Source organism: Macrobrachium rosenbergii, chromosome 47 (assembly GCF_040412425.1).
Source record: "Macrobrachium rosenbergii isolate ZJJX-2024 chromosome 47, ASM4041242v1, whole genome shotgun sequence".
Classification (NCBI taxonomy): Eukaryota; Metazoa; Arthropoda; class Malacostraca; order Decapoda; family Palaemonidae; genus Macrobrachium; species Macrobrachium rosenbergii.
Genome location: NC_089787.1, coordinates 21,010,789 through 21,025,373, shown reverse-complemented (window position 1 = coordinate 21,025,373; position 14,585 = coordinate 21,010,789). Strand labels below are relative to the sequence as shown.

The 14,585-nt window shown below is 34.3% G+C and overlaps 1 protein-coding gene across 1 annotated transcript in view; it reads right to left on the bottom strand.

Annotated features, from left to right (window-relative positions):
* The window catches only part of LOC136830598 (Kruppel-like factor 1), a 96,229-nt gene extending 86,737 nt beyond the window's left edge, over positions 1 to 9,492 (bottom strand). Inside the window, exon 1 of the mRNA XM_067090143.1 lies at positions 8,902 to 9,492. Coding sequence (XP_066946244.1) covers positions 8,902 to 8,949 — 48 coding nt within the window. The 5' untranslated portion in view covers positions 8,950 to 9,492. The remainder of the gene's footprint in view (positions 1 to 8,901) is intronic.
* Between the last annotated feature and the right edge of the window lie 5,093 nt (positions 9,493 to 14,585).

Sequence of the window (14,585 nt, the reverse complement as noted above, 5' to 3'; positions counted from 1 at the left end):
TATTATTATTATTATTATTATTATTTTTATTATTATTATTATATTATTATTATTAGTATTATTATTATTATTATTATTATTATTATTATTATTATTATTATTATTATTATTATTATCTTTCAATTCTTTTTTCTTTTTGGTAAAGATGGATTTGAAATTGGTATTGATCAAGTTCATTTTTGCGGCATTTATTATTATTATTATTATTATTATTATTATTATTATTATTATTATTATTATTATTACTACTACTACTACTACTACTACTACTACTACTACTACTACTACTACTACTACTACTACTACGGCAAACGATCCCATTGATAATATCCAAAACCTTATATTTCTGCAAAACATAAATCCCTATTTTTTTCTCAGTTTTGCAAGAAAATCATCCCATGGATTATATCAGTAAAATATAAATAAATATACATCCTACGTCTTCGTCATCTTCTTCTTCCATCCTGAAGAAAGATTTGGCCCAGTTGAAGGAAGGACCTTCCTGGCCTGGTCCAGCCACGGTCGAATAGATATGCATAACAGCACCATCTCTCTCTCTCTCTCTCTCTCTCTCTCTCTCTCTCTCTCTCTCTCTCTCTCTCTCTCTCTCTCTCTCCTACATATCCCATACATACCCCACCAAACCCCTGTCTCTCCCATACCTCGTCCTTCCACTGGCCTCAAATGAGTATACGCCCTGTTCCTAACACAGATCCCTTTGACAACGTCCTAATTGCTTTGCTAATGCTTTGTGGCTTTATCTTTTTTGAGCTTTGCAAGATCTCAGGTGATGCAGGATTTGGGTGCAGTGAAGTTACATTTGTTTTCTGTTTTTTTTTTTTTGTAACTTTTTTTGTTTTTGCTGTTTGTTATGATGAAAATAACAGTCAGATGCTTGTGTGTAATATAGAAATTCTACTCTCTTTTGTACCTGGTAGTTAGTTGACCTTTTTTGGTCACGACCAGTGTATATTAAGGAAAGTTAAAAGGGCAAGATATATATTGGTATGCAATAGAAGGGGTTTAAAAAATAGTTAGCATAATCAATGTGTTGAAGTGGTTTGTTCATGTGGAGACAATGGAAGAGAATAAGCAGGAAAGGAGGGTTTAGACAGTGAAATAATTATATATATATATATATATATATATATATATATATATATATATATATATATATATATATATATATATATATATATATATTATATTCACTTTCTAAACCCTCCTTTCCTCTTATTCTCTTCCATTGTCTCCATTATGAACACATAAAGAAAGGGTTTAAAAAATAGTTAGCATAATCCCCGTTCAATGGAAGAGAATAAGCAGGAAAGGAGGGTTTAGAAAGTGATTATATATATATATATATTTTATATATATATATATATATATATATATATATATATATATATATATATTATTTTCTCTTCCATTCATTCCACATGAACAAACCACTTCAACCCACTGATTATGCTAACTATTTTTTAAACCCATTCTATTGCATACCAATAGATATCTTGCCCTTTTAACTTTAATTAATATACACTGGCCAGGCCATGTCCTGCAAGGGTTAATTAACTACCTGGTACAAAATTTATATCTTATGTCAACAAAAGCGAATTGAGTTTTTCAGGATATAAATTCATTTACATAGACTATAAGACTGAAACTTGATCTGGCGTCACAGTACCCAAGGTCACTGACGTCACCAGTACCCGAGAAAACGTGTGACTTCATAAAGTATCTTCAGCCTTTTATCTCGTAGGCCTATATAACCTTCCTAGGCCTCGGAGCATAATTAAATTTACCCGATAGGTCCTAACTAAGCCTTGTGTTTTTCAAAGTCATATTTTCCCTCCTCTTTCAAGATTACATCTGACGTCATCAGGAACGTTTGAGTCATATGTTATACTGATTCAAAGGTTTGTGTGTTTATATGTATATATATGTATATATATGTGTGTGTGTATGCCTATGAAATATTTTCTGTTAAGACAGAATGCCATCTAATATAAGAAGCCCATAAAAACGCCAAAAAGTAGAAAGCTAGTACTATAGTCCATTACCTGCCTGAAGAGAGAGACAGCTATTCTCTGAAATATAGCATTAACTTTCTACATTTTGGCGTTTTATGGACTCCTTGTATTAGATATTTATATATATATATATATATATATATATATATATATATATATATATATATATATATATATATATATATATATATATATATATATATATTTTTTTTTTTTTTTTTTTTTTTTTGTAAGTAATATCATTTATTGCTTTAGTCATCATTACGTTTTTTCAAATAAGATCTGACGTCAAGTAATCGTTTATTTTATGATTTTTTTAAGTAAGATTTTAAAGTAAGATTTGAGTAACAACTGAAAGTTTTTAGCGAATCTGGACAAAACTTAACGTTTTATTCAGTGTTGTTTATATTACGTCTTCAAGAGAGACTCTGACGTCACCAAAAATATTTGAAATTAGATACAGATATGTGCCGAAGTTTCTTCGGCGCAATCAAGTTTTCTGTTCAGCCGCTACATCGTATAATCAAGGCCACCGAAAACAGATCTATATTTCGGTTGTGTCCGTATAATGCTGTATGAGCCGCGGCCCATGAAACTTTAACCACGGACCGGTGGTGGCCTATCGTATAGCGTTGCCAGAAGCACGATTATGGCTGACTTTAACCTTAAATAAAATAAAAACTACTGAGGCTAGAGGGCTGCAATTTGGTATGTGTGATGATTGGAGGGTGGATGATCAACATGCAATTTTGCAGCCCTCTAGCCTCAGTATTTTTAAAGATCTGGGGGCGGACAGAAAGAGTACCGACAGAATAAAGTCCGGACGGACAGACAAAGCCGGCACAATAGTTTTCTATTACAGAAAACTAAAAAGGTGATAAAGGATAAAGAAAAAATAATATAAACATTTCTGTCCAGCGATTTTTGAAGCTATTCAAAAGAGAACCATTCCGATAAATCGACGCCTCATTCTTCATAAGTATCCTTGACGCTTCACCTCGAAAAATTAAATATTTGCAGTAGATATTTCTGCTAACTGAATATTCCAATGAAAACGTGACGAATGCTAGCACCATTATGTGTCATAATTATAGCCCACAGTATTTTATCTAGACTTACGGAATCTAGGCTGTTATGTCAAGCCAAGTACTGGGGCACTTTCGGCTATTCGGTGCTTCTTATGACAGTGAAAAGAGGAGTTTGAGTGGCTGGACAGCAAGATAAAGAGATCCAGAAGATAAAGATGAAGTAGAAATGATCTAAAAGTGGTACTGGGAAAATCCCACTGTTGAATTAAATGGCAATAGTCAGAGAGGCTGAACAGCAAGACTGAAAGATGGAAGTTGGAACTGAGGTACAGTAAAAGGTATTTTTGATTTACTATTTCTGAAAACGTCCAGTTTCTGAAACATAAAGATTTGGCCCTTGTATTCGAGATTGAGAGACATTGAATGAGACAGAGAAAGATCTGGCATCAGCCTGAAGTATCTATTCTGTGGTGGGCAAAATCACATGCAGAAATGGATAAAATATGACACTGGTAGCCATGACCAGTTTTAAAGCTTTTAATAACCACTGGAAGCAAGGCAGTAATGAATCCATTATCTCATTTAAACGTAAGGCAAATACACCTTAGCCTGTGGCACTTTTGAGAGAGAGAGAGAGAGAGAGAGAGAGAGAGAGAGAGAGAGAGAGGAGAGATCAGCAGGCAGGCTCCTCTCATCAATCAAGGAGGCTCCTCTCACTCTCTCTCTCTCTCTCTCTCTCTCTCTCTCTCTCTCTCTCTCTCTCTCTCTCTCTCTCTCTTGTCTCGTTAATGAGGCCAGATAATTTAGCGAAGGAGGGAGGCCTCTCCTGTGTGTGTGTGTGTGTGTGTGTGTGTGTGTGTGCCCACGCGCCTAGCCAGCCGCTAATATCATCACCATATTTGGGCAACTTCTAACCTACGCCCATTTCACCCACGTACTCCTGACGATGACCAAGAGCTACCGGAGGAGGAGGAGGAGGAGGAGGTGGTGGCGGGTTTGCGTGGGTGTGTGTGGTTGTGTGTGTGTGTGTGGGCGTATGGGCGTCCTGTAGGATACAGGAAGGAGGGCCGCCCTGTCTGCTAAATGTCCCCCAATGTGACTTTAAGGATCTATAAGGATCCCTCTTCGTATTCCTCTACGTCAGTCTCTTGACCTAACGACGCCTATGGTAATTAGTTCTAAGCCTAGCATTTGTCCTTTTAAGGGAAGTCGACGATTATCAGGCAAACACAAATTAGAAGGAGCCTCTTGGGGTTGCAAGGATTTCCGCCCAAGGATTTCCTTCAAGAAGGCTGAAGAATTGTGTCGTGTTCCCTCTTGTTGTCTCGGAGTTCGATCTGCCTTCGGGAGTGGGCTACTCAGGAAATGGGCGTTTGGATGTCGGGAATTTGTCCTCGAGGTTTAATCAATTTCCAGGAAGACATGACGAGTTTTTGGATGTCTTTAACTCTTGACTTCTGTTGGTGAAGTTCCAAGCTGTTTAATAAAAAAAATAAAAATTAAGTAAAAAATGCGTCCAACTTTCTTCAGCGCAATCGAGTTTTCTGTACAGCCGCTACAGCGTATAATCAAGGCCACCGAAAATAGATCGATCTTTCGGTGGTCTCGGTACAATGCTGTATGAGCCGCGGCCTATGAAGCTTTAACCACTGTCATATTTTTGTCAGGCACTTTCACAATAGTGTTAACTTTTGTTTGACGATATTGGTTTAACATGTCAGTAAAACATATTGCCCAAGAAGTTAAATAAAAAAGTCATTATTTTTTGTGTGCATAAAATAAAAGACAATTTTATAGATAGTTTTTTATATGTATGTGTATGTGTGTTTTGTGTATGTGTACAAAAGTAACCATTGCTACAGTTTATACAAGTACACAAGTGATTACGCAGTGCACAATGCGCCTACGTGTAACCTCGAGTTCCCAAACACTCGTTGCATATTTACGGAGTATAATTGAATTATTAATGCAAACTCATTCAAAGCCACCTCCTCGTCTCTTCTTCTTCTTCTTCTTCTTTCTTCTTCTTCTTCTTCTTCTTCTTCTTCTTCTTATCTTCCTCCAACGCTGTCTGTTGTAAAATATCAACTCATCCTTCTATAGGACGAAATGAATGTAAATAACCTCTGGGTAACTTATGAGCATTTAATTCGATTCATGTTTTTTGCAAATTTTCTTCTAGTTTTCTGTAAAAGAGAACTATTGTGCCGTCTTTGTCAGTCCGTCCGCACTTTATTCTATCCGCAATTTTCTGTCCGCCCTCAGATCTTAAAAGCTACTGATGTTAGAGGACTAGCCTCTGCGGTTTTTAAGATCTGAGGGCGGACGGAAAAAGTGCGGACAGAAAAAAGTGCGGACGGACAGACAAAGTAGGCACAATAGTTTTCCTTCACAGAAAACTAAAAACCATCAAATGTCATATAAACATTCTTGAACAGGGAAAGCTAACATTTTCTTTATTTATTTACGAAGAGAAATCTGGTCCAGTTCCGCGAAAATCGTCGAATATTGAAAATATTTGAAAGTTAGAATAAAGAGAGAGAGAGAGAGAGAGATTATACTTTCCTATTTGACTTATAACACGTCAGGACTTTCTTTAAGAAATGTCAAAGTTTCTTTTAAATTGTCGCGATAAGAGAAAATTGGTCCGAACTGACCTGATTTTTTGGGCATAAGCAGCTGAGGTCGTTGACTCGACTCGAGATCGGAGAAGATCGAAGTCATAATAATAATAATATAATAATAAATAATGTACATATATTTTTAGATATATATTAAAACTTGATGTCGATTTTTTCACTTTAATAATAATAATAATAATAATAATAATAATAATAATAATAATAATAATAATAATAATAATAATAATAATAAATGTATATATATTTTGAACAGATATTTACAGTTGCATTAATGTGGTTTTTCACTATAATAATAGTAATAATAATAATAATAATAATAATAATAATAATAATAATAATAATAATAATAATAATAATAATAATTCGGATGATCACTCTTCATCAGTTCTGAAAATAATCCAAAAAAATTACAATATTACTGTACCTCATACATCAAGTAATATACTACGGAAATCTCTGTGTAGAATGTGATATACGAGTAAATGAACAAATTTGTTATAATTTTGTTTCAGTTTTTATATCAATGTCCCCATCATAAATTAGACAAGAAGAAGAATGAAAACTTCCTTGGCTGAGCCCACATTAAAATTCTCAGGAGCTGAAAGATCATCTAAATAATCTGACTTTTCTTATCATCAAAAACACAATTCTCATTTCTCCAACTTTAGCAAACGATCGTATTCAGAGGACGTATCAGATTTTCCTATGCTAATCTGATTTGTATTCCGATCTCCAATCTGTCAATCATTTCTCTGTACTGTTTACTCAATCATTCGCTTGATAGCTACTCTGCATTGCATATGAGTTTGCTCTGTCTATACTTAACAATTATGAAAATAGTCTACGATGTTTCCCTTCCATGTTTTGGTTTCAAAGTCTTTAAGTTATCTGCTTATTTATGTTTAAGTTTATCATCTATAAAATGGTTTCAGAATATTTTTGTTAATACATTAACCCATTCATCTCGTATTTTCTGTTTAAGTTGTAGGTTCCTTCAAGAAAAAAAGTTATCGTCAGGTTAAGTTAAGATCTTTTATTGATAAATTACAATATATATAATTTTACTGTGTTTTATCCAGAATTTTATTCCCGTGGCAGCTGTTGACTTCAGGGAAGAATAACTTTATGTTTACAAAATAAATCAGTCCCCGTTATACTTCAATATTTCTATTTAAATTGTTGTTTCCTACAAGAAAAACAGTTATCTTCAGGTTAAGTTAAGATTTTTATTGATAAATTACAATATATATAATTTTACTGTGTTTTATCCAGTATTTTATTCCCGTGGCAGCTGTTGACTGCAAGGAAGAATAACGTTTTGTTTGCAAAATGAATCAGTTCCCGATATACTTCAATATTTTTTTCTTTTCTTACTAAAGATTTTTCTTTCTTTAAACTTTCGTCTAAACATCACCCTGCGGCTTATAATTTTATATATTAGCATTAGTAAAACTACGTTCTGCTAAGAGGCTATTGGAACATAGCAAATTGGAACTACAAAAAGACGACTGTCAAATTTACGGTGAAGAAGGCTGACTGAGACAAGTGCAGTGCTAAAAGCACAAGTTCTTACATTACAAAAGCAAACATTAGACTATAACCTATTCCCCTATTGGCCAAAATCCACAGGCCGGCAATCCCTTAGGTTACCGTCCATTAGCATTCGAGTGTTGTTTTGTTTTTCAGGACCGTTTCATCAGCCTTTGATCCCTTACATAAAAATAGGACAACATCAACAATAATAATAATAATTATAATTATAATAATAAAGAAAACAGCAAACTACAGCCTGACCAAGTCAAATTCAACCCTTAGCGTTAGGCCTAACTATGACCACTCCAGATTGGCGGAATTACTTGCATAACTCATCTTCTTCCCAAACGTCGTAGGAAGCTAAGCACACCCACGGCTCCTGGCCTCAGTGACAGTTGTTTACAACCCTTCTCTCTCTCTCTCTCTCTCTCTCTCTCTCTCTCTCTCTCTCTCTCTCTCTCTCTCTCTCGTTACTGAAGTCCTATTGATGAAGCCTACCTACTTGCAGCCTTAGAGGGCTTGGGTAGGTAGGCGTAGCAACCGGGGCACATGAATTGTGGCCTCCTACCCTTGAGAGAGAGAGAGAGAGAGAGAGAGAGAGAGAGAGAGAGAGAGAGAGAGAGAGAGAGAGAGAGAGAGAGAGCAGTCTCTTTATGATGGCAATGTCAGCGGCCCATACATCACGATTGGGGTGTGGTTTTGTAAACCCTCAAAGGCAGAATTACTAAAACGAGCTTCCTGTTCTGATCTGGTTAAGAAAATTGTCGGCAGTCCATCATGTTTGGTCGAGAGGATTTTTCAGCTAGTTTCTGTTGGGGCTCCGGTTACCTGTTGATTGCTTTTTCCCAGGTGTGTTGAGAGGATAATAATAATAATAATAATAATAATAATAATAATAATAATAATAATAATAATAATAATAATAATAATAATAGCAATTATTGATATTAATATTGGTGAAGGAGTCCACATTGGTGTGAATATAAATATATATTGGAAAAATTATATATACAAACGAGAGCTTTCGAGAACCTCCGCGACACATTCTCGTTCCACATTCTCCGCCGCGCTTGAGTTCGAATCCCAACAGGAAGGTATCGATTCTATATATATATATATATATATATATATATATATATATATATATATATATATATATATATATATATATATATATTTATATTTATATATATATATCTCTCTCTCGCTTTCAGGATCGAACCTAGGTCTTTCAGTTGAAAGGCGAGACCGCTGCCAATAAAGCCACACAAGTCGTAAAAGCCTTAGGTACAATGATACTCAGGTTCCAACTTTTTTTATGACTTTGTGCTTGGTTGGCAGCGGTCTCGTCTTTCAATTGAAAGACCTGGGTTCGATCCTGATGTGAGTCAGAAATTTATTTCTGTTCCACACACGATTGCGTGTTGATTATTTCTATATATGTATATATTAATATATAATATATAATACATACATATATATATATACTGTATATATATATTTTTTTTGAACAGTACATACCTACATAAATACACAAAAAAATTCACACGAATACATACTATATATGCTATTAAATATAAACTAAGCATATGTATACCCCTGAGCTTACTACAGTATTTTCTAGAATCACATTTGATTCTCATTAAGAAAAATAAAATTACTTACCTGGTCCAATATGGCGTCGTTCCCTCTCCTGTAGAGCAACATACACATAATTGTTTAGCTTTCTTCAGTTAAGCGTAAAGATCACGCGAGACACGTATGATATGGTATAACCTCTTTAACAGTAGTTGCATTAAGGTAATTTTAGCAATATCTGTTCGAAGATTGTTTTCAGTGAGCTTTTAAGGTAATATTAGCAATACCTGTTCAGATATTGTTGACAGTAAGCGTTATCCATAACGTGAAAAGCATAATTCACTAGATTTTAAAACATAAACACTCGTACGACATCAGTTATGTCATCTGGCACGGTAGCGAACGCTCCCACTGGCACTGTTGATGATGATGCAACAACTCAATGGCCGTTGACCACTTTAGCTTGTTTTCGAGATTTTCCAGCAATACCTTGACTATCCTGCCTCTCTCTCTATCTCTCACCACCGTCAGTATACGATCGCAGCAGCAGTAGCACCACAAGTGGCCGAGGGCCGGGCCTTTACTAAGCAGAAAGGGGAAGAGACACGACAATCGGTGGTGTCCTACGCCCGAAGTGGAGCCAGAAGACGCCCAGCGTTCCTGGCTTCTTATCACCTTAAGCGCGCTCGCCAGCTCTCCGAATCGGAACCCCGCCTTCCATGGCGCCTTCGAAAGGAAGGGACGCACCGAGTGTGCGTGCTTCTTCCAGCTTCCAGCTTCTTCCAAGCCTCTTCCAGCTGCCGGGATTTCGTGATTTAGTCCTCAAGGTGCTTGTCTTCGTTCCCAAGAAGAAGAATGACCGACAGAAAGCTGAAATGCTTTAGCTGGATCGCCGAAGAATGCGTCTCAGGGTTCGATAGCTCGAAAGTTCTAGACCTTTGTTACCACCATGATTCTATCTCGAGGGCCCCTTTCTTATCGACGTGTCCCAAACCCAATTGGTCGCGTTCCGCGCCGAATTCCATCTCGTGGAAATTGGGAATCGTTTTCTGGAAGATTGTCACCATCTCGGAATCATTCCAATTCGTCAAGCTTCTCAAAATATAGAGTGACTTCGATTGTTTCACTAAGAGGGGCAGATATGTCTGGCCCTGTGGAATTAGATTCTCCGGAGGAGGGGGAGGAGGGTAGCGAATCTTCCACAGCGCCCCCAGTCAAAGGTGTAAGAAGAGACATTTCATGTATCAAAGGGTCCACTTTCAAGCCAACGCCTGCGTGTCTCCGCTCTCCTAATGGATGTGAGAGGCTCTCCACCACACGCCCAACTTTTCTGGTACCTCTAACGACATGATTTATGCCCCTACAAGATAGGCCGAGGGGCTGAACGGGGTTAATACACTGTTTACAACTAATTACATCGAGGGCTGAACGGCGTTACGTTCGTGTTTAGATTGCGGGAAATCATGAATGAGTCAGTTCAGTGTTAAACAGGACGTGTTTGTTTGGGCATGTGTGTGAGTGTGTTCTCAAAAATTATGTTCTGTTTGGTATCATGCGATGTTCGATCTGAAAGATGTCCGATTTAATCAGGTGTAAATATTGCCTTTTTTTCTTATATATATATATATATATTATATATATATATATATATATATATATATATATATATATGTGTGTGTGTGTGTATGTATGTATATATATATATATATATATATATATATATATATATATATATATATATATATATATATATATATATATATGCTTATTTTTAGCAAAAGTATTTTATTCTGAAGTACAATATTTTTAGACTATTTATTCCTTGTCATTCTTTGTCCCAGAATTCTTGAAGAATATATTCGCTTATAGCCTTATATAGCTTTCGATCATGGCTCGTGTTTTGACTCAGATATATATACGTACACACACACACTCACACATATTATTAATATATATGTATATATATATGTATATATATATATATATATATATATATATATATATATATATATATATATATATATTATATATATTGTAATTATATATTTATTATATATATTATATATATGTGTGTATATATTTTTATATTTAAGTACACATGCATGCTTTTACTTTTATTCCTCTTAGTACCACAACTAATCTTTTTTTATATTATTACTCTCCCTGCAGTATTAAAAGATCCCAAAATACATCAGGACGGTTTTTGAAAGTTGTGGATGGGAGACTCTTTTGTGTGTATAATGTTGACCCGTAGTTCAGTTTGCCCTAGTTTTTCTGACCTTCAAGATTTCGAACTTGTGAGGTATTTTTGTGAATAGAGAGGGTGCTACTTGTGTCATTGTAAATGTCGAGAAGGAGATAATTTTATATATATGCATGTGCGTGTGTACATATATATATATATATATATATATATATATATATATATATATATATATATATATATATATATATATATTATATTTGCCAGCATACGTGTTTGTGTGCGTATATATATATATATATATATATATATATATATATATATATATATATATATATATATATATATATATATATATGGTGCTTAGTTGGTCTGACCGAGTCCAGAGGTACCCACCAAGTCTGTAATGGACTCCAAAACCTTGCCATCATCACTTACGGATGAACCATTTTCCAGATAACTAATTCTGCCATTCATAGATCAACTTTAAAAAAAAAAAAACTATTCCCCCCCAGAACGATTTGAGAAAAACCATAAACCCACAGTTGCAACTTTATTCCTTCCTTCCTTCCTTCCTTCCTTTCAAACCTTCATGAAAAAATTCATGAAGGAAGATCAACCGTAGTGATGACTTCATTCCCCAATTCTCAGTTGGTACTTCCTTGCTTGGTACCAGGATGAGACCTCACCTCAAATCTCTCTTTATATAAGAAGACTGCAAGCTCCGTCACGCTACGCTGTCGGTTTCAGATGTCAATAATCGTTCTTCCCTCTTCTTCTTCTTCTTTCAGTTCTTTGTTGGGAAATTCTTTTCTGTGCCTTCGAGAAGTTTTCACCTCAGGCACGCGTGGGTCAGGCTGGGGTGACCTGGATTCTTTGTGGAAAGCAGAAGCAGAGGTAAGCATTCATTTTTTTTTTATTTTTTTAGTCAGTGTTTGATGATGTGTGAAATTTTATCTGCAAATTGTTTTAAAAGACGGAGAATGTTTGAAATTGTGTAGATGTAGTTGTAATTATTTAGAATTTATCATTTGTTTATCTGCTTATATTTTTTTATCATTTGTTTGCGGTTCTCAATTGTTTTAAAAGACGGAGAATGTTTGAAATTGTGTAGATGTAGTTGTAATTATTTAGAATTTAGAATTTGTTTATCTGCTTATATTTTTTTATTATTTATTTGCGGTTTTCTGAATGATGGGAATTTCCTTTTGTCATTTCATTTCATAAACAGAATTTAATATATATATATATATATATATATATATATATATATATATATATATATATATATATATATATATATATATATATATATATATATACATATATATATATATATACACAGTATATTTATATATATATATATACATATATATTCATATGTATATATTATGTATATAATAAAAATCGACAGAAAAGCATCGCAAATCTAGAAAAAAATTACAAAAATATTTCAAAAGTCCGTTTGTTTGTAAATAATATAAAAAACAAAATTATTTTCGAATAAATATATCGGCATAAAAAAAATTCTAAATAAGCTTTGCAACACCTCAGGAAAAACCGATACATTCTAGAGTCAGATCATTAAAAAAAATATAATTCCTGACGAAGGAAAAACCTACATGAAGACTTAATCACTTTAACACCTGAGGAAGATCGACCAGTTTATACCAACCTCCTACTTGAGTCGAAACCAATCGCTGATGAAGACATCAAGTGACGAGAGAGAGAGAGAGAGAGAGAGAGAGAGAGAGAGAGAGAGAGAGAGAGAGAGAGAGAGAGAAAAGAATTAAACAAGAATAAAAGAGGGAGAGAGATTTGAACCAACTCGATCGATAATGAAGACATCAAGTAACTCGATCGATCGAGGGAGAGAGAGAGTGACGGAAGGAGGTTATAATTACCCGTGATCCTTAATCAGCATCAAAGGCCTCGCAAATCGCTATCTATTAACTCGTCACGCTACCGTCAGGTGGAAGGGAAAAGGACGCTGCCCTGGAGAATTGGCCGCCGTATATAAATCACAAGCAATCATATCGAATTAATTGCTTGAGGTTCGTGATACGAATCCTTGTAAGGTGTTGCTTGGAACGATCTTGCTAAGGGGCCGGTGTTTTGGGCTAAAGTGGTTTGCAAGTTGCAGAGCGAGATAGGAGTCTGTGATGCTACTGTTTCATAAGTGTGGATATGTGTGGATGTATGTATGTGTATACTGTATATATATATTTCTTATATATATATATATATATATGATATATACATATATATATCTGTATATATGGTTTAGATTCCTGATTCTTTTAAATTACAGAATCTGGAATCTAAACCGATTTAGTGAAGCTTAACACGAGTGGCATGAATATATATGCACAGTGAAGTTGTGTGGCCATTTTGTGAGAGATATATATATATATATATATATATATATATATATATATATATATATATATATATATGTATATATATACGTATATATATATATAATATATATATATATGTATACACACAAACACTCAAATATATATATATATATATATATATATATATATATATATATATATATATATATATATATATATGTGTATACACGTAAATATATAAACGCATACTGTACATATATGTATATCTCTATATGTACGTATTTTATAGAGATTTTTAAGCTTGTTTCTTGTAAATCATCTATTGAGCTGGTTTTTTAAACTCGTTTCCATGATTCTGATGTTTACTTTGCAAGTTACTCCCAGTGATTTTAACGGTGTACCTGGAAAATATGTTCAAAAATGACACGAAAGTTCTTGGTACTTCCTTCTTTTATCTTTTATTCCTACCATAGCCTTAGCTGTCTATATATATATATATATATATATATATATATATATATATATATATATATATATATATATATATATATATATATATATAAATTATATATATACATATATATATATATATATATATATATATATATATATACACACGTATGTGTGTTTATGTGTTTGCATGTACGACCCACCCAGCCAGTCGCTAATAAATCTAACACGACCCCCCAAAATGATGAACGACAGACTTGAGTTCGCTCACCCTCTCGATTTTAATTAACGAGAAGAAGAAGAGGAGGTTGGTAAACATTCTCCTAATGAACACATTAGATGACTGACTACCACAAAAAACGAAACAAAAAAAATTTAAAGAATGCTTCAGCCCTTCCATCGAAATTCCTCTCCGCATTTATCACGGGATTCGAACACCGGGTCTCCTGCGAAGTGAGGTGCTGGTTCAAGCTTTATGGAGTGCATTGTTATGTTTGAGTCCTTGCTGCATTACTCATTTAATGTGGAGGAATTTGAGGTAGGAGAATTTCTTCCTTCTTCCTGAGACGATGAGGAGTTATGGTGGCATGGCATTCGTTATGTTTTCGGCTTTATTTTGTCTCGTTGTTTAACACTTTGTGTGGGTATTCCTTTTCAGGGTATGAAACTTTGGGTGGTTATTGTATTTTGACCTTAGTTTTACCAGTATAAACCTTATACTGGTATTTTATCTCAGGGCATTAAGTTTTCCGTGGTTA